This window comes from Cupressus sempervirens, chromosome 5 (genome assembly GCF_028749045.1).
Source record: "Cupressus sempervirens isolate cs-2001-9-10 chromosome 5, ASM2874904v1, whole genome shotgun sequence".
Classification (NCBI taxonomy): Eukaryota; Viridiplantae; Streptophyta; class Pinopsida; order Cupressales; family Cupressaceae; genus Cupressus; species Cupressus sempervirens.
The window spans coordinates 856,077,485-856,097,918 of NC_143122.1; the positions used below are offsets into that span (position 1 = coordinate 856,077,485).

The 20,434-nt window shown below is 38.9% G+C and overlaps 1 protein-coding gene across 1 annotated transcript; it reads right to left on the reverse strand.

Moving 5' to 3' along the window:
* Positions 1-200: 200 nt before the first annotated feature.
* LOC149558606 (eukaryotic initiation factor 4A-1-like) lies at positions 201-16,846 on the reverse strand. Its single transcript, XM_089830957.1, has 6 exons — positions 16,685-16,846; positions 16,313-16,382; positions 16,126-16,195; positions 2,191-2,285; positions 952-1,382; positions 201-836 (listed from the first exon to the last, which is right to left on the reverse strand). The coding sequence occupies exons 1-6, from the start codon at positions 16,844-16,846 to the stop codon at positions 201-203; spliced, it is 1,464 nt and encodes a 487-aa protein (XP_089687083.1).
* Positions 16,847-20,434: the final 3,588 nt, after the last annotated feature.

Below are 20,434 nucleotides of genomic sequence, written 5' to 3' on the forward strand. Positions count from 1 at the left end.
CATCCTCTATCAAATACCGGTTATTATTAACACATTATAGTTATTAGTGGCAATGGTGTGAACTCGAAGCAGCGGACACAACGAGGACTTGCTCAGAAAACATTCGTATTAAAGTTGAGAATTTCAAGAAAGGTTGATAAATCATGCCACAAATTCTGAAGCGAGATGCTTTGACAGATTTCAAAGGTGCTTGCAAGCTCTTATACCAAATCTGCAACATTTGGTGGCATTTCTCCAATTACCACATCGAAAACTCTATGAATCTCCTCAAGCATTTTCTCATCATCCCTGCTGACAAAGCTAATTGCCATTCCTTTCCTACCAAATCGCCCACTACGACCAATACGGTGTAGATACTTTTCTGGTTGTGTAGGCAGGTCATAATTGATAACAAGAGAAACTTGTTGAACGTCAATACCTCGACCCAAAAGGTCAGTTGTAATCAGCACTCTTGAAGAACCAGATCTGAACTCTCTCAAAACGATGTCTCTGGTATTCTGATCCATATCACCACGTATTGCAGACACTGTAAAATCTCGAGCTCTCATCTTGTCTGCAAGCCAATCCACCTCTGTCCTCCTATTGACGAAAATCACACTCTGTGTTATGGCTAGTGCTTCATACAAATCACAGAGTGTATCAAGCTTATCTTCCTCTCTGGTCACATTCACATAGAACTGGTTAATACCCTCCAGAGTAAGTTCATCTCTATTCACAAGAATACGGACTGGATTATTCATGAACTTCCTTGTCATCTTCAGGGCTTCAGGAGGCATTGTAGCCGAGAAAACACCAACTTGGAGCTTTTGAGGGAGCAACAGGAAAATATCATATATCTGCAAAAAGAAAAAGAAAAATGAAAAGAAGAAAAGGAATGTTTTAGGAAATAGAATTCGATAAGACTAAATCCGCCACCAATTTAATAATTGACAAATTTAACTCTAATAGTACCTGATCCTTGAATCCACGTGACAACATTTCATCTGCTTCATCAAGAACAAACATTTTAATATAATCAGAGCGCAGGGCATGGCGGCTCAACATGTCTTTAACCCTGCCAGGTGTCCCCACAACAACATGGACACCAGATTGCAGAATACGAATTTCCTCTCTGGTGTCTTCTCCTCCAACACAAGCATGCACTTTGACTTGTAGATAATCACCAAGTGCCCTCATAACTTTTCCTATTTGCCGTGCCAATTCCCGAGTTGGTGCCAAAACTAGTGCCTGGCAATCCTGTAGAGTGTAGTCCAGCCGCTGTAGAATTCCTGAACAAAATGTTGCAGTCTTTCCTGTTCCTGATTGTGCTTGCGCAATAACATCGAGGCCTCGGCAAAAAGGAACAATACCTCTCTGCTGAATCGCAGATGGTTTCTCAAAACCTGAAGATTCATGTGCGAATAGATCTCATTAAGCCAAATTACAAACCAGGCCATTAGCCACTTTATATTGAAATCCTTTACAAATTCTTGTGCCACTTTATAAACTACTATGCAACAATTTTTAGTCAGGGTATATTGAAATCCACTTTATATTGAAATCCTTTACAAAATCTTCTTCACTTTATAAACTACTACGCAACAATTTAGTCAGGTTTTTCTATATTGAAACCTTCTACAAAATCTTGTGCTCATTCAAGAGCGGCAACTTCAAATTCTACTCTGTTTCTCTTAAATTTTGAACCACGATCTCCACAATAAAAACTCATTACTTCAACCAACCAAACTAAACTCCTGAGACGATTTACTCAAGGTTGCAATTTAGTATCACTATATTTATATGATTCTTTGAACGATGTCAGTGTGCTGATGGTATTTACAGTTGCTTTGTAAGAGAACATCCACAATGGAAGTACACTAAAAAAAATTTCCAGGGGCAGGAAATTGAAGGAGTTCGCTGTGGTTGAACAGGGTTTCATAGGTTTGTTACAGATTATACTATAATGGAGACCCACTACTCTGAAAGACTCAATAATGTAGTCCAGTTCAATGTTACTGTTGTTCACTAATCATTTCAATTAAAAGAAATATGCTCTTTCTACGCATGTCTATAACAATAATGTGCAAGTTAGAGAGCTGTTTCTGTTTTACCAGAAGAAGAAACTTTTGTGAGCAACTGTGCAACAAATATCCCATAAACACAGACAAAAAGAAGAAACTGAGCGACAAATGTCCCTTAAATGTCACATACCATAGGCATAAATCCCTCGCAATAGATTTTCTTGAAGGCCCATGGAATCAAAAGTATCATGAACTTCCTCCCAATCGGTACCTTCACCTTCGGGTCTGCAACACAACCACAATGCAAGCATCATGTGCCCCTTATCACTGATACACATTAAGCACCTCTTTCACTGATACAATTCATAACCTCATAAAATGAAGATTACAATTTCTTCATTCAACTAATCTGGCTGGTCCATCAGTATCTATTAGACCATAAAGGCAACCAGCGTTGTGAAATAATAAAAACAATCATATGACGTATTCAAAATAGCATTAATAAATATATCCTCCTCTATAATTTCAATTGAACCAACCAAACAGGTCAAGAGTAGCGTTTCAATCAAAATATATGATACTTAAGACTGACAACAGATTTTGAACTACCAAATCCAACTTAAAAACAACAATAACAAATCCATAAATATTAAATTCTTTGTTGAGATTCTCTTGACCAATCTTCAGAGGTCATAATTAATGAACTGGGAAATGTAATAGGCCTACCCCAAAATTGGCTCATTGCCATTATACCAATTCTGGTCTATTTCTGATAATTTTTAAGTCCTATTCTAATAGGCAATTCTCATTATGCTATTCGCTACTTGACTTAATTGTCAGATGCAGAAAACCCTAATCTGCATTCATCATATTCCTTATTTAGTTTCTATAGTACACACTCATATTAGTCGCATTAAACCTACTTGGTTTAATTATAATTTAATTATTAAGTATTTATACTTTAATTAAATTATAATTATATCCTAAGGCTAATGTATTATGGAATTAAATTTATTTAATTTAATAAATACGCCTATCTTGATTAATTAAATTTAATTATTTAATTAAATGGGAAAGGTATTTCTAATTAAACAAAATTAATTAATTAAATGGAGTACTTACTTCTAATTAATTAAACAAAGTTATTTAATTAAATAGGAAAATATTCCTAATTAATTAAATGAAGTTATTTAATTAAATAAGAAAAGTGTCTCTAATTAATTAAAGATTATTTAATTAAATAGAAAAAGTAATTATGAGAGCATATCTCATTTTATTAAATTAAATATCTTAACAAAATCTCTCTTCAGTTCAAAAAAGAAAAATTTTCAGTTCACTATTGATAAAAAATGAGTTAAATCAGTTAACTCCTTTTTCTACTCAAATTAAAACAGTTAACTCCTTATTTTACTCAAATTAAATCTATTAACTCTCTTTAATTTCGAAATCTCCCTTTATGACTGAACCTCATCTTCAATCCTGACCGTTGATTGAAATCGATCTCAACTATTGATGGATTCCAGGAAACTCTATTTAAGAGACCCTCATCTCTTCATTTTGGGGAATGAATTTGGAGAATTCGCATCGAATTGCTGCAGAAATTCATGCTCACATTTACTTACATTTTTTGCATGCATTCTCATTCTTAGTTTAATTCCATTGTGAAATCCTTCGTTCTTAGAGGGTCTGGTTGCCTGCATCTTGATTCTGAGGATATTAACAAGCAAAATCCCTTTAGATAGAAGGCAATAGGTTGCTTTGTAGGTTGATTTTCAGATGAACAATCCAATGTTCATTCCGAGATGAATCCGCATACAATGACCGTGTTGAAGTGTGTGTGTTAGCAGAGGCCACATATTCACACATACATTTCTGGTCTCTTTCTGTGTTTTTTAAATCATTTTTTTGTTCTCTGTTCGTACTGTTCCGTATAGATTTGGGAATCTTCGTGCGAGACTGTACATTTTCGTGCGAGGATCCAGAATCTTCGCACGAAGATTCTTTTCGCGTCGCGCGAGAAAGTGTTTGGCGCGCGAAACTTCGCATGAAACCTATAATTTCGCGTGAGTTGAATTTAATTTCATGTGAGCCGAATTTGATTTCGCACGGGCCGTAAAACTTCTTCGCACGGACTGTCAAGAATTTCGTGCGAAACTCTGCTGACAGAGACAATTTTTTATATTGTTTTTCGTGTTTTTTGGTTTTCCTGCTAACTGTTCACGGTTTCTCGTGTTTCTGTGTTTTCTTATTTTTTTGGAACAACATAACAGCGGTTTGCGGGACAATGGGAAAAGTATGCTAAAGTTGCCAGAAACAAGTAACCATCTACTAAGCGCGTTGCGAGGATTACCAGGTAATTCTTTTTGACTGATAACATTTCATTTGGAGCTAAAATGAACATATCTTGTGTCAAGCTTGTGTGTGTATTTTTTTTCATGTTCTCATTTTACAACACATGCATAATTTGATACTAGGTTGTGATCTCTATTAGTTTCATCTAGCAGGCTTAATCTTTAGAGATAGATCTAATTAGCTATCTTGGGTTATTGGACTCGCTAATCCATCGCCCCTCGTTCCACCCTATGGTTGCAAGCTCAGCACCACGTTAAATAGGGGAGGGGTCTTCAGGACATAAGCATTAAAGGCTCCATAAGGAAACCCTTTTGTGCTTTCTGAACTCACTAATTTTTGAGTTGTGGACTCGTTTTGGCTTGTATGAGAGGTTAAATGTTTCACATCTTTGGACTCACCTCACATTAGTTAAAGTGTTAAGTGTACCACCATGTGCTTTTTGATTGCTTTTAGATAGATTTGTTTTCAAGAATTAACATCTATACACATAGTAATTAAGCCCCCATGAACACTATTTGTGGATCTTGAGGGAGTGGGTTCCTAGTGAAACTCCTCTCTAAGACGGATTCCTTATAGGTGGGGAGGATACTTTGAGCATCTCGTAGATAGATGAATCTTTGACTTTTTGATTAAGGCATCCTTTCTCCGAAGAGGTTGATAGATCACGGGGAGATGATATCATAGATCTTTAAGAGATAATCTTAGTTTAGCGTGTCAGATTAATCTGTCTGTTTTGATTGGGCTAAAGGTGAAAAGGTGTCAAAACCTTGAATCTAGAGGCTAAGTCCCCTCGTGGTATACTATTGTGAGTCTATCACCTTTAGAGAGGGTTAACTGTAGCAGACAATCCCTCTACAGGGAAAACTGCATTGACAGAACTTCAAGCGGTAATAGCCATTTTCGCCATGGTAGTGACAACCGCTATATAAATGTCCTTGTGGAAGAAATCTCCATGGGTGTGGTTCATTGTGGGTTGTCAAATCTCCCTAGCAACTCTTGAAGATTAAGTTCTCAGACTGTGTCAAAACTTCGGTGCGCTAAGATTGGAGGTCACCCCTGTGAGTCATAAAAGTTGCAGAGTCAAACCATTACTAAATACCTTAGAGAGGCCAACTTTTATTTTCTAGGAATATGTGCAATGATTGCAAAACTCTTTGAAAACGTACACAAATAGCTCTCTTAGGGATTAGCACAAACTAAGTCACTTGATTGTTCATGCGCAAGGTTTCTTTTTTCCTTGCTCATTATTTTCAGACATGCTTGAAATCACTTGCTTTCTATTCTACGTGCCTGTTTATCTACCTGGTTCTTGGAACAATAAAAAATTTGGTCAAAATTAGTCGTTGTTGTGAAACTGTTCTATCCTTTCGCGCGAAATCATTTGGGTCTCACATAAAATCATCTGGCTCTCGCGCGAAGCCATTTTGTCCTCGCGCGAAATTAAATTTATGTTGTGCATCTTTGCACGATCCAATAAACATTTTTGTGCAAAATTAAACCACTGTTATTGATCTTCGCGCGAGACATAAACATCTTCGTGCGGCCCGTTAAACTTCTTTGTGCGACTTGTAAAAGTTTTTCGCACAAGACTTTGTATCAGCATTAACAATCTAGGTCTGTTCTAGCTATTTGTGGCCTGCACGCTGTCCTTTTCTGCATCCGTTTATCGCTCTCTATTTGCAAACAGTCTTGAAACAGTGACAGTTCACTTAATTGAAAACTTGTGTCTTATACCTTGACTAGTCTCATCTCATAAGTAATTTTGGTCCTCATCTTAATGCTTGTCATACTTTGTGTCGTAGTGGTCATAATCTTTGGCTGTTCTAGCCTTTAAATTAGACCATTTGTGCCTTAGTCAACAACATTCTTGCTACTATCTTGTCCTTTTTGAGACTCAATCTTAGTGTAGTCCTTGTCTAGGTTCTAGCTTCTTGTCCTTTCCTATGACTGTCACAACCAGAAGTGACAACGTGTTTTATCCTGATAACATTAGACATGGTTGTGCTAGGGGTCGTAATCGCAGTAGAGGTAGCTTACCTTTCGCTACGCAATCTATATCCATTTTGGCTAGTGAGGTGTCTTCACGGTCTTCCTCACCTACAAGGTCATCTCAAGTTCAACGAACATTTTCCAATTTGCAACAAATTAGGAATCCTTTTTACCAAAAGGATACTGAGACAGGTAGAAGTCCTGCGTTCCCAAACACAATGTATGATCCTTTCTCCACGGACCCTTTTGAAACACAACATACGGAAACTAAACAAGTTCCTATAATGACTAATCGTGAACCTGAACGAGGTAGTCATAGTCGATATCAAGAAAAACCTAGGGATGACAAGGAGAAAGAGAAAGAATATGACACTGATGAGGAACAGGAAGAGGTGGAAATCCTTCCTGAACACATAGAAAAATTTCAAAGAGACAAGAACTTTCAGAAGGTCATGGGAATCCTACTCCACGAAGAGAAAGAAAAGTACTTTCTCAAACTCGCCCAAGAGGGAGCTAAACTGCCCACACATTTCAATGTGGAGACCATTATCACACGTGAAGAAGAAACTGAGACTGCTAAACTCCAAAAACAACTAAAAATTATGCAAGACCAATTAGCTCAGATGATGCATGAGAAAGAGAAACCCAAAAAGACATACACATTGGATGTTCTTTGTTTATTTCCATTTGACAAAAGTATAAACATGCCACCTTTCCCAAGAGGCGTAGAACTACCCAAATATGACAAGTACTTTGGTACTACTGATCCCCAAGATTACTTGCAAGAATTTGGTGCTTTGTCTATGGAGTTTATACACAATCAAACGTACCTCATGCGTTTATTCCCTAGAAGCCTAGGTGGTCAAGCTTTGGAGTGGTTCTCACATTTACCTCTTGGTATCAAGACGTTTGATGAAATTGCTAATTCATTTGTTCAGCAATATTCTCATAACATTCAACATCTAGTAAATATTCGAGATCTATGCAACCTTAAATAGAAGGTTGGTGAGCCTTTTCTCACTTTCCTCCAACGGTGGAGACAACTTTACACTAAGTACTCCCATAAAATCCCAGAAACAGAGAAGCTCAACATTTTCACTGATAACCTCTTACCTAATTTTGGGTATAGAGTCCAACTACAAGGTCCATGTACCTTTGAAGACATGATTACATAGGCTATCCGTATCGAAGAATTTATGGTCAAGAAAGGTGAGCTCACTCTTCAGAGAGACTCAAAACAAGGTTCCACTTTCAACAGGGATAAAACCAAACATATCAACAAGAACCGAGAAATTGTACATGATGAGGTTGTTGATAATGTCACACCAAAACTTGCTAAAGCAGCATTTAATCTCACAGATTTCCTCAAAGTGGCCAAAAATTCTGAGAAGCCTCCTCCTGACAATAAGGCATCTGGGAACAAATCGAGAAACTCATGGGCAACACGACCCAAGCGAGAGTACACACCTTTGGGAGAACCTTTGGATGTGGTTTACAAAACATTGCTACAACACAAGCTTATCTCACCAATGGATAACCCTCGTCCCTATGATCCACAACCACATCCACCATGGTGGAATGAGACCTGATTTTGTGAGTATCACCAAAACAAGGGACACAAAACTAGCAATTGTATAAACTTACGTCATAAAGTCTAGGACATGATTGATGCTGGTGAACTTGTGGTAGATGGACATAACAAAAACTTGGACCACAAGGCATTCAAAGAGCCTTTCCCAGCTTATGAAAAAGGAGACACTTTGAAACTAGAACCCTACAATAAGGCCAACTATACATATTCCAACGATGAAAATGTCATTCACATGGTTGAACCTATAGATTCTAAATACTGTGACATTATTACCATAAAGGGCAAGCAAGATAACGACAAATCCAAGACACCATTTTTCTTAAAAGGCCCTACTTCCAATAACATGAATGATGCATCTTCACAACATTGTGCTAATGCTATTACTCACTCTCATGCGAAGTTGGTGCTCAAAGGCCCTACACCTCCTATTTAAAATACCCAACAACACAAGGACAAAACCCTTGCTGGTCCATCCGGTAAAGGTGCAAAACACACAACCAACTTGACTGCAACCAGTTATAGTGTTCTAGATCAATTGAAATGAACTAATGCTCACATTTCAATATTTGAGCTGCTTAAGATCTCGCCTGCTCATAGGCAAATTCTAGACAAAGCCCTCACTGAGGCAAACATTCCACAAGATCTTGATCTTGAGCAATTTCAATCCATGGTAGGTCACCTGACCTCACCTCATCTTATGACCTTCTCCAAGGAGGATGACAACTCACTGAATCACCCACACAATCAGCCTCTACACATTGAGGTTATGATCCACCAGACATGTGTTCGTCGGGTACTCATTAACAATGGTGCTGGCCTAAATATTGTTTCTGCTACTTTGTTTAGAAAATTGGATTATTCTAAGGACTCTTTTGATCCTTGATGAAAGATCGCTATTAATGCGTACGATTAAGTAGAACGAAAGCCACTAGGTCTTGTGACTTTACCAATTTGTGTTAGTCCTGTTGATAGGGATGTCACCTGTCAGGTGCTTGACATTCCCTTAGCCTACAACATTCTGTTGGGATGGCCATGGATACATGAGATGCACGTTGTGCCATCCACATACCACCAATGCATTAAATTCTCATTTCATGGCTCCGAAGTTACTATTCCTACCACTACTAGCTACACTTGCAATATGCTCAAAGTTGTTGATTCTTTCATCCCTGCTAACTGTGAGTCTACTGATTGTCACAACAATAAGCTGAAACAAATTGAGCAGTCATTTAAATTGAAAGAAACTGGTATGGGAGAGTACCACATGGAACTAGTTCTGTCATTAACATCTATTCCAAAGTCCCCTTGACATTTTGGGAGACCCTCAGAAACAAAGAAGTCATTCATGTTGACACCTCAGACCAAGTTTAATGGCTCTTTTGTCAAAGCTACAGTGCCCTTAGAAGATGAAAGTGAAAACAAAGCCATTGCTACATGGCTTTACAAAGAAGAGGCTCTAGTAGACCTAACAGAATAAGCTCGAGAAATCACTCCTAAGAAGTATGGGCCTAGTCTTAAGCTTATGAAGCGTTTTGGTTACAAGGGAACTGGCCCTATTGGGTGTAATAAAAATGGTTTAATAGATCCTATCAAAGCAACAGCTTGCAACAACAGTGACACAACTGGCCTAGGGTTTAAGAAGGTCCCTTTCCATTTGGGATCCAATAAATTCATACTTGTACGTGAGAGTTCATCTAAAAATGAGTCACAATCTGAGTCAGGTACTCAAGAGGAAGAATCTGATGATGAGGATTCTTACCCTCATCCTATTCCTTATGATCTTGCTAAATTCTTTGCTGAGCCAGATGACTTTGTGCCACGTGTTAGCACTGTGGATGACACTAGTGATTCTTCTGAGGACAATGCTGAGAAACTCAAATATCATTCAGAAAAGGGAGAATCTAGTTAGTCATGCCATATTGAGTATTTGTGTAAAAATCCAGAGGCTTAAGGAGAGTATGTCCCTATCACTGTTAGGGAGTTCTATAGTCTCTCACCATGTAGCACCGATTCTCATGAATATGAATTTGACAATATTTCAGAAGTGACTACTAATAAAGACATTGACCAAGTGCATATCTATGAAAATCAAATCGAAGTGAGTGAAACATCTAGGAATAGGTCACAGGGGTCTGATCCAACTAGTGTCCTAGAGTCATCAATTACTAATGTTCATACTCTGAGGCGTTTGAATACACCTGTGGGTGAGGTCACCGTAGGTCTCGAGTTGCTAGTCCATGCATTTAATGACTATACTATGAATGCAATTGAACCAGCCACTACTCTCTCACTCGCACATCTCGAGCTTATAGACTGGAACCCTAATGCATCTAGGGAAGTCCCCACATTCCAGAATGACTATCCTCTTGCCTGTTACCGAAACATTATCAAACCTGTAATGTCTTCCAGAAATGAGTAGAGCATCAACATGACTGAGGCTGACATCAAATATCTCAGTCACATAATTTTAAAAAAAAATACAAGAGGTCTAATGGTGAAAACCACATTGTGGCAGTGTCGAATCCCAAAAAAGTAAAAACAAAAGACATATCCAAGGGTGAAAACCTCTCTGAGGTGCCTGCGGATGAGATATTTGATGTCCTTCCCAGTCACTTTTAGGAGAGGTCATCAGTGTTAATAGAGCCAACACAGAAAATTAACCTGGGCACAGAAGAACATCCTCATGTGATACATCTGGCATAGTCATTGTCACTTGAAGAGAAGGAATAATTCATTGCCTTTTTCAAGGGAAAGAAAATAAATTTTGCCTGGACATATTCTAACATGCCAGGATTGGATCCTGATCTTATTATGCATCACTTGTCCATAGCACCAGGCATAAAACCAGTTAAACAGAAGCTTCGAAAAATGCATCCTCATGTTGCATTGCTCATCAAAGCCGAATTAGATAAACTTCTGAAGGCTGGTTTCATTCGTGCAATTGATTATGCTAAATGGATATCCAATATTGTCCCTGTGTCTAAGCACGATAAGTCTATCAGAGTTTGTAAAGACTTTTGTGATCTTAACTTGGCATGTCCTAAAGACGACTTTCCACTCCCTAATATTGATATGATTGTGGACATCACAACTAGCTATGAGATGTACTCACTTATGGATGGTTTTTTTGGATACAATTAGATAAAAATTGTGCCAAAAGATCAAGAGAAAATAGCTTTCACATGTGCATGGGGAACCTTTTGTTGGAATGTGATGCCATTTGGTTTAAAGAATGCTGGAGCTACGTATCAGCGGGTTGTTACTACAATTTTCCATGACATGATGCATAGAACCATGGAGGACTATGTTGATGATACCTTGGTCAAAAGCGCTAAACGCAATACTCATTTGCACGATTTGGGACCAATCTTAGATCGTATGGAAAAGTTTAGTCTTCGGCTCAATCCTAAGAAATGCGCATTTGGTGTCACATCAGGAAAATTGTTAGGATATATTGTTTCTGCAAAGGGAATTAAAGTAGATCCAAAAAAAGTACAAGCAATAATGGACATGCCACCACCTCGGAACATCAGTTAGATGAGAGGACTACAGGGAAGGCTTCAATCTATTCGCAAGTTCATTTCACAATTGGCAGATAAATCACAACCCTTCATAAAGACCTTACATAAGGGTGTGAAATTCAATTGGAGCCAGGATTGTGAGCAAAGCTTAACACAAATTAAACAATATCTTGTCAATCCACCAATCCTGATGCCTCCTATGCATGGGAAGCCTTTGCTTTTATACATTTCAGCCACTGAAACATCTTTGGGAATCCTGTTGGCTCAAGAAGATAATGATAACAAAGAAAGAGCTATTTATTACTTCAATCGAACATTGGTCTCTTATGAGAAAAACTACAGCATTATTGAGAAAGCTTGCTTGGCAGTTGTCTTTGCTTCCCAAAAGTTGAGACACTACATGCTTTTCCACACTACATGGCTTGTGGCTAAAATAGATCCATTAAAGTACTTTCTTAGTAAGGCAGCTCTCATAGGAAGATTGGCTAAATGGGTCATGATACTAAGTGAGTTTGACATCCAATATGTTGAACGCAAAGCTATAAAGGGACAGGAAATTGCAGACCAGCTGGTCGAGGCACCCATATAGAGTCTTCTACCAATAAACATTGATTTTCCAGATGAGTCAATTCTAACACTCACTCACCATACATGGGTTATGTTCTTCAATGGATCCTTCACACAACAAGGATCAGGTGTTGGATTACTTTTCATCACACCACAGAGATACTCATTGCCCAAACCGTACAAGATTTTGTTTTCTTGTACAAATAACATTGCTGAATATGAAGCTTTGATCAATGGTATGAAAATTGCAGCTGAATAGAGAGTAGATCAGTTGGATATCTTCGGTGACTCTCAGCTTGTCATCAACCAAGTAAATGATGTGTATCAAACAAAGGATGAAAAACTAATTCCTTACAAATGCATGGTTGATGACTTGACAAAATATTTTGCACACATCACCTTCCAACAAGTTCCACACGTAGATAATAAAGTGGCCGATGCCATGGCCACTCTGGCCTCCCTTCTACAAATTCCATAAAATGATCTACAACACGAGTTCTTGGTGGAAGCGTTACACTACCCAGCCTATGACACACCTGATTCCAGGATGATCTATTCTATTAGAGGACAAGAATCATCCCGCTACCATCACATCTATTCCTACCTTCCTAATCAAACCATTCCGGAAGGTCTGACCCAGAATGAGAAACATTACCTAATCTGTAATGCTTCACATTATGTCATTATTGCTGACGATCTGTGTAAGAGAGGTCTTGAAGGAACACTCCTTAGGTGTTTAGAACTCGACAAGTCCAAATGTGCACTAATAGATGTTCACGAAGGCATTTGCAGATCTCATTCCAATGGCTTGACACTAGCTCGCAAACTCCTTCGTGCTAGTTACTACTGGCCTAAAATGGAGCAAGAAGCTGTTAAATATGCTAGGTCCTACAAGTAGTGTCAACTAAATAGAAATCTCATTCACACTCTAGCCAGAGAGCTAATTCCCTCTACTACAACATGGGCATTTCAACAATGGGCCTTTGACTTGGTGGGGCAGATTCACCCAACCTCTTCCAATGGAAATAAGTTTATTATTACCGCTACAGATTATTTCACAAAATGGGTAGAGGCAGTCCCTCTCACAATTGCTAATGGAAAAACTGTAACATCATCTGTAGATATGGTATACCATCCTCAATCATTATTGACAATGGAGGACAGTTCAAAAATAAAGACCTCAAGGAACTGTGCAAGAAATTCAAGATTACACAACATTGGTCTTCCATTTATTACCCCTAGGGTAATGGCCAAGCTGAGGCATCCAATAAGGCGATCCTCAAAATTCTTCATCACACAGTCAGTAAGTCAGGGAGAGACTGGCATCTCCAGATCAATCTAGCCCTATGGGCATATAGAACAAGCATTAGAATTCCAACGGGCATGACTCCTTTTGCGTTGGTATATGGGGTGGATGTTGTGCTTCCGATAGAGATCGAGATTCCTACTTTGAGAATCTCTATGAAAGGTCTTATCATTGATGACGACTATAGGATAGCTTGGATTCAAGAGCTTGTGTTGCTGAATGAATGATGACAAGTGGCCTGTGATCATCTACGAGCATATCAACAAAGAATGACATGAAGCTACAATAGGAGAATTAGGCCACGTGACTTCTAGCTAGGTGATCTCGTCTTGAGAGAGAATCCTAAGAATCAACAACAACAAATGCAAAAGGAAAAGTTTGAACCAAACTAGCTAGGTCCTTACATCATTACTGTAGTATATGGATTTGGCACCTATCAGCTTTCCACAACCGAAGGAGAAGTGCTTAAAGAGCCTATGAACACTCTCCACCTAAAGCGGTTTTACAGTTGATTCAATCTCAGCAAGCTCTCTGTACATATCTAAATGTCCTAAAACAAAATCTAAAAATTGTAAAAAGTCCTAAAAAATTGTTAGCTTGGTGAAAACCTAGCAATAGGTGCCTTGGTAACACCAAAAAAATTGAAAATATCAAAAATAAAAAATAAAAATAAAAAAAATTTAAAAAAAAAAGAGAAGAGAAAACTTGCCAAGAAGGTGAAAACCTAGTAAACAAGCGCCTCTTGTTCCCAATGCTCCATCTTGCAACGCATCTTCTGGCTATTCTGTATAGTCACTTTCATGCTTTTGCTTTCCTGCTTTTCTTGCTCATGCATCCATGGATTGAGTCTTGTCATAGCTCGGGGGCGTTCCCCCCTTAGTGTCACTTTTTCCGAGATTCTCCTCATAGAATCTCCTTCGTGACAGTCACCAGTGGTTCTCACTGCGTCTTCCTACTGTCACAAGTGTCACTCTTTTTGAGATTCTCCTCATAGAATCTCCTTTGTGATAGTCATTAGTGGTTCTCACTGCATCTGCCTACTATCACAAGTGTCACTCTTTTTGAGATTCTCCTCATAGAATCTCCTTCATGATAGTCACCAGTGGTTCTCGCTGCATCTGCCTACTATCACAAGTGTCACTCTTTTTGAGATTCTCCTCATAGAATCTCCTTCGTGACAATCACCAGTTGTTCTGACTGCATTTTCCTACTGTCACTAGTCTCACTCTTTTCGAGATTCTCCTCATAGAATCTCTTTTACAATGGTCACCAGTTGTTTCAGCTGTGTCTGTCTACTGTTCCTAAGTCATGTCTCTAGATTCTTTTATGGAAAATCTCTTCCGTCAGTCACCAATCGTCCTGGTTGTATCTGTCTACTGTCACTTAGTCCTTCTTAGGTTCTTCATTGTGAAGATTCCTCTTTGACCTCAGTCACCAGTCGTTCTGACTGTGTCTTCCTACTGTTGTCACCCTACTAAAGAGATTTCTTTCTTACATGTTCTGGACATTAGCACTTGACATCAATCCCGAAAACATTGAACTCAAAAAAAAAATGATATACTTGTTTCGATATGCTGAGCATTTTCTTTGTTTGATTTTTTTTTCTTTATCATATCTCCTCGAGAAACTCGATGATGTCATCTTCGACTAAAGAAGTAATGACTGGGGGCATGATCTTTTTCTTTGCTTTCTGTTTGCGGTTTAGTTCCAATAAGTTGATCTATTCCTATTAGAGGGGTGTCCACTATAAGAGCCTCCATCTTGTATTGGATGGCCGTGTGTACCTCGACTCTTTTTATACATCAATGATGTTGGTTCTCCTCCTTGTTTGTTGGAGTGAACTCTTCATGCTATAGTACATACTGATACTCATCCTATTAAGTGAACGTACGGATCACTGCGAGTATATCTAGCACACTTCTGTCTTAGGTTATGAATGCAAGGGTCATTGTGGATAGAATGAATACTAAATACTTAGCATAAGAGGAATCTCTTGTGTGTTTGGTGTGCCTGTCATGCAAGCAACATTCAGGTCATCCTAGCATTTATGCTTTGATGCTTATGTTAACTTGCTACATTAAAAGGGACAAATGTTCTGGTCATTTTGGTTTCTTGTGCCTCAAATGCTTACATTTAATCCCGACATCCTAATAATGTATGTTATATTCATATTTTCATGATTGCAATGTCAGTGGGAGTTTTATAACATACAAGCTTTATTTTATATCCAGTGATGATAAATCGTCAAGGCTTGGTAACCAGACCTAGGGTTGCATTTAACATAGTCTTGCATTACATACTTCATTTGCATTAGCATGCAATTCAATGGTAATTCTATTCATACTCCACATGCATCAAATTCCTCCATGTCTGCATAAGGGTTTGGTTCGTCGACTCTTGCTCCTCAATGGAATACCTGCGACTGTCAAACAAAAATATGCAACACTACATAAGATGTCAGTTCATACATATGTGTTTTATCTAAGTACAACATACATCTCATGTACATCAAAGAAAAACAAAATAGACAATGACATGTACACAGGAATACTTGGCTCAAAATCTCATGTATATATATATATATATATCAAAATATGGGTCAGTACAAAAATGGGCACTACTCGAGCGCAATCGATCAAAAATTATACATGCGGTGCTGACACACCAATCGATACATAGCCAGAGATCAAAATAAAAAATCAGGCACAGAGCATCTAACTCTATCTTGAACTCTCACCTCCAAGAGGAGCAGGAGGAGCAAGGGCAATAGGTGGCGGAGGCGGTGGTGGCATATCCGACCTGACAGGAGGTCGTGCACCTCCGAACTCTCGTGCGTACTGAGAGAATTGCTGCACCTGCAATGTCTCATCTGGCACGACACTAGTGTATGCAGCATAATAATATGTAGCTCGAGTAGACTAGAAGAGGATCTCATCCTGTGCCAGCTCCAGCCTTCGCTTTGCAGTCTCTGCGCACTCACTCTAACAATCTAGCTCTCGCTGTCGCTCTACCAGCTGCACATCCCTGACTGCCAATGCAATCTGCAACTCTCCCAACTGTCAGGAGGCTACATGAACTCGCTCTCGATATCCTGTACCCCACCTGCCAGCTAATCCGACATATCCTCATCAACCATCTCAGGTGCATGCTGCGATGGAGGTACCTGTGACTGAGGCACCTGCTACTGTGGGACCTCCTGCTGAGGGGCTTGCTCCTTTGTCCTCTGCCGACTATGTCCTACCCCACTGCCCCCAACACCTAGGTCTGATCCCATCTGATGTGGGGGAATAGGCATCTGCTATACCCGGTGCTGGACCTGTGGTGGCAACTATGGCTGTGTTTGCTATTGCTGGGGCACCTGTCCCTGCCCTTGTACCTGCCCTGCTATCCCCACTAGATTTGTAAAACATGGGTATGGATGACTAATCAAAAATGCCTGATATGCAGGCGTCATCCCAGCATCTGCTATCGCCAGTAGGTAGTCCCACTGAACTGTAGCTAGGCTGCGGATGTCTATCATGGATCATCCTGGATCCATCTATGGAGGCCATCCTCGGTCAATATCCCTCTGCACCATAGCATAGGCACAATACTCAGCTAAAATGTCCTGTGGTCAGCCATACTGCCGCCACACTCATGAGATCATGAATCTCTCTATGACTAATGTCGTCCTGCCTGCTAGCGGTCGAGAACTAAACATCCAGGGCAACTCTCTGGGGGCATCATCCCAGTCCTCTATCTCTCTCCAGGGTCGCCATATAACAGACACCAGTTCATCGAGATGTGTCTGCCAGTGCTCAGTCTTACCCAGGTGGGCCTGGGTAATATGCCATCGATATCTGCAGATGTAGGGCTCCATGGGCTCCTGAGAATCCTCAAAAGTCGGCCTACATACAGGGAGATGCTCCCAGGCCTAGATCTATAGAACATAAACACCCCTTGCCATGGTCTTCCTCTCATGGAAGACGACCTCATGCATCTCATGAAAAAGATGGACCAACATGCACTGATGCCACCCAAAGATCTCGGGTGCCTCAACCATCCTAAGGAGCATGACACCCCATCCACACTCCAACCCATGCTATCCCCTGTCAAGACATAGGAAGCAGCTCAATAAAATACCCAACACGGATGCCAACCTGTGCGTGGGTCCATAGATATGCATCAGCTCATCCCAGCTGATGGCCTTGCCTCTCGGTAGCTCTCTCTCAAAAATAGCTCTCTCTCAAAAATAATGGATAGTGGTTCTATCCCTAATCAAGGCATTGTATCATACACCACCCAGGCGCCGTGAAAAGGAATCCTCAATATCCTCCATATGTCCTCTAGTGTGATGGTCATCTCACCCATCGACAAATGAAAGGTGTTCATCTTCGAATGAAAACACTCTACCAATGCAGTGAGAAGGCCGTGATTCACCATTACAGCTAGAATCTGGCATAGTGAAGACAAACCCAATTGGGCAACGTGTGCCCAATCTGCATCATCCAAACTCCGCAATAACTCTCTATATGGTAGATAATGAGATCTAAATGAAACGTCTCTCAAGACCTCCTGCATGCACAACAAAAAATGATAAACAAACGATTAGTATCAAGTCAAATCGAAGCATCAAAACGAAATAAAGTGCAAAATCATAAAACTGTCATGGGATTTCATGCAAGATTCATGAAATCTCGTGCAAAGATATACAGTTTCATGTGAAATAATTATTTCTTCGCGCAAAGAATCTCGCCTTTGCGCGAAGAATCTTGCTTTTGCGCAAAAAAAGATCTCCTCGCACAAAGATAGAGCTGGCTGCGCGAGAAAAGAGATTCTCGCACGAAACACGAATCACCTCGTGCGAAGAATCCTCATCCTCATGCGAAACCAAATTCGCCCCACGTGAAAATTCTTCATCCACGTGCGAAGAAACAATGCATCCTATTTCTTCACGCGAAGAAAGAAGATATTCATGTGAGAAGAGATCGATCTCGCGCGAAGAAAGAATTGACAAGCTTGAAACATGCTAAAAACATGTAATAAATGACCTAAAAATGCGTGAAAACAAAAGTACGAAGATGGAAAATCGATGACTCACCGGTGGTCTGTAGTTTGCTACCCGGTTGTGTCGTCTGGAGCGCTCAAAATGATGATATCTCACATTCACTACCATGTCTCTATTAGAGCTCAAAATCACTACAAGACAAAAGCACAAATGAATTGAAAATGACTTTTTGAGCCCTTATATAGGTGTTGACCAAATTTTTCAAAGTGCTCGAATTTGCGCAAAAATCACACCCTTGGCTAATTGGACCATTCTAGATCCATTTTCGGGATCAAATTCGAAATCTGACACACCTAAGAGCCTCAAAAATGCATTTTAAAATTTTGGAGACCGACGCTATCGAACACTTGTGCAGCCCAAATCTTTTTGATACTTTGTGATTCTTGGAATCCTTTCAACTTTACATTCTCCATATTTTCAAAATTTTATTTTGAAAATAGTCAACTTAAGTCAACTATGGCTAAATCTGGTCAACTTTTGGTCAAACTCGATCTTTGTGACTTCGCAATCATTTCAAATCAACCCTGAATCTTCTTCAGATCATTCTTCTATATCTCAAATTTCTTCTATATCTCATGATATACTGCTTCAAATCATATTTTTGACGTGTCATCTTTCGATTTCTCTCCCGAGGGGGGCAGGATGATTACATCATTAAATACTTATTGCTTGGGGCATCTGGTTCCCATTTTATATCCTTCTCACTTGGGGCATCTCATTACTCGGGGCATCTTGTCCCCCTCTTTCTGGCATCTTTGCCATCTATCTTATCTTTTCATCAATTGATCAACCTTATAACAACTCTTCTCAGAGTTCGATGGACAGGTATTGGGATAGTCTAAACCCCAACTCCTGAGGATCAAGCCTTGTTCTGGGGATGATTCTATGACTCATGATTGGACCTTGTTATCTTTTTTTCAATCTCTTGGGTATCTAGGTGTTCTATCTGGATCCTTGAAGGTTAAGCTCCATTCTGGAGATAGTCTTCTAAATGCTTTCAATCTCAGGTATCTAGGTGTTCTATCTGGATCCTTGAAGATTATGCTCTATTCTAGAGATAGTCTTCTAAATGCTTTCAATCTCGGGTATCCAGGTGTTCTATCTGGATCCTTAAAGGTTAAACTTCGCTATGAAGAAACTTTTTAAATGCTTATCAATTTTAGGTATCTAGACATTTTGTCTAGATCCTTAAAGATTATGCTTCGTTCTGGAGGTAGTCTTTTAAATGCTATCAATCTTAGGTATCTAAGTGCTCTGCTTGGATTCCTTAGGATTAAGCTCTATTCTAGAGATGGTCTTTAAAAAGCTTATCAATTGGTCTCCATGTCATCATTTTCGAAACCAATCTCATGTTCGCATCATGCTTTCTGATTATCTTTGATATGAACGTGTTGCTCGCACATTCATTCAAAGAGGGGCAAAATGTAATACCCCAAAATTGGCTCATTGCCATTATACCAATTCTGGTCTATTTCTGATAATTTTTAAATCCTATTCTAATAGGCAATTCTCATTCTGTTATTCGCTACTTGACTTAATTGTCAGATGTAGAAAACCCTAATCTGCATTCATCATATTCCTTATTTAGTTTCTATAGTACACACTCATATTAGTCGCATTAAACCTACTTGATTTAATTATAATTTAATTATTAAGTATTTATACTTTAATTAAATTATAATTATATCCTAAGGCTAATGTATTATGGAATTAAATTTATTTAATTTAATAAATACGCCTATCTTGATTAATTAAATTTAATTATTTAATTAAATGGGAAACGTATTTCTAATTAATTAAACGAAATTAATTAATTAAATGGAGTACTTACTTCTAATTAATTAAACAAAGTTATTTAATTAAATAGGAAAACATTCCTAATTAATTAAATGAAGTTATTTAATTAAATAAGAAAAGTGTCTCTAATTAATTAAAGATTATTTAATTAAATAGAAAAAGTAATTATGAGAGCATATCTCATTTTATTAAATTAAATATCTCAACAAAATCTCTCTTCAGTTCAAAAAAGGGAAATTTCCAGTTCATTATTGATAAAAAATG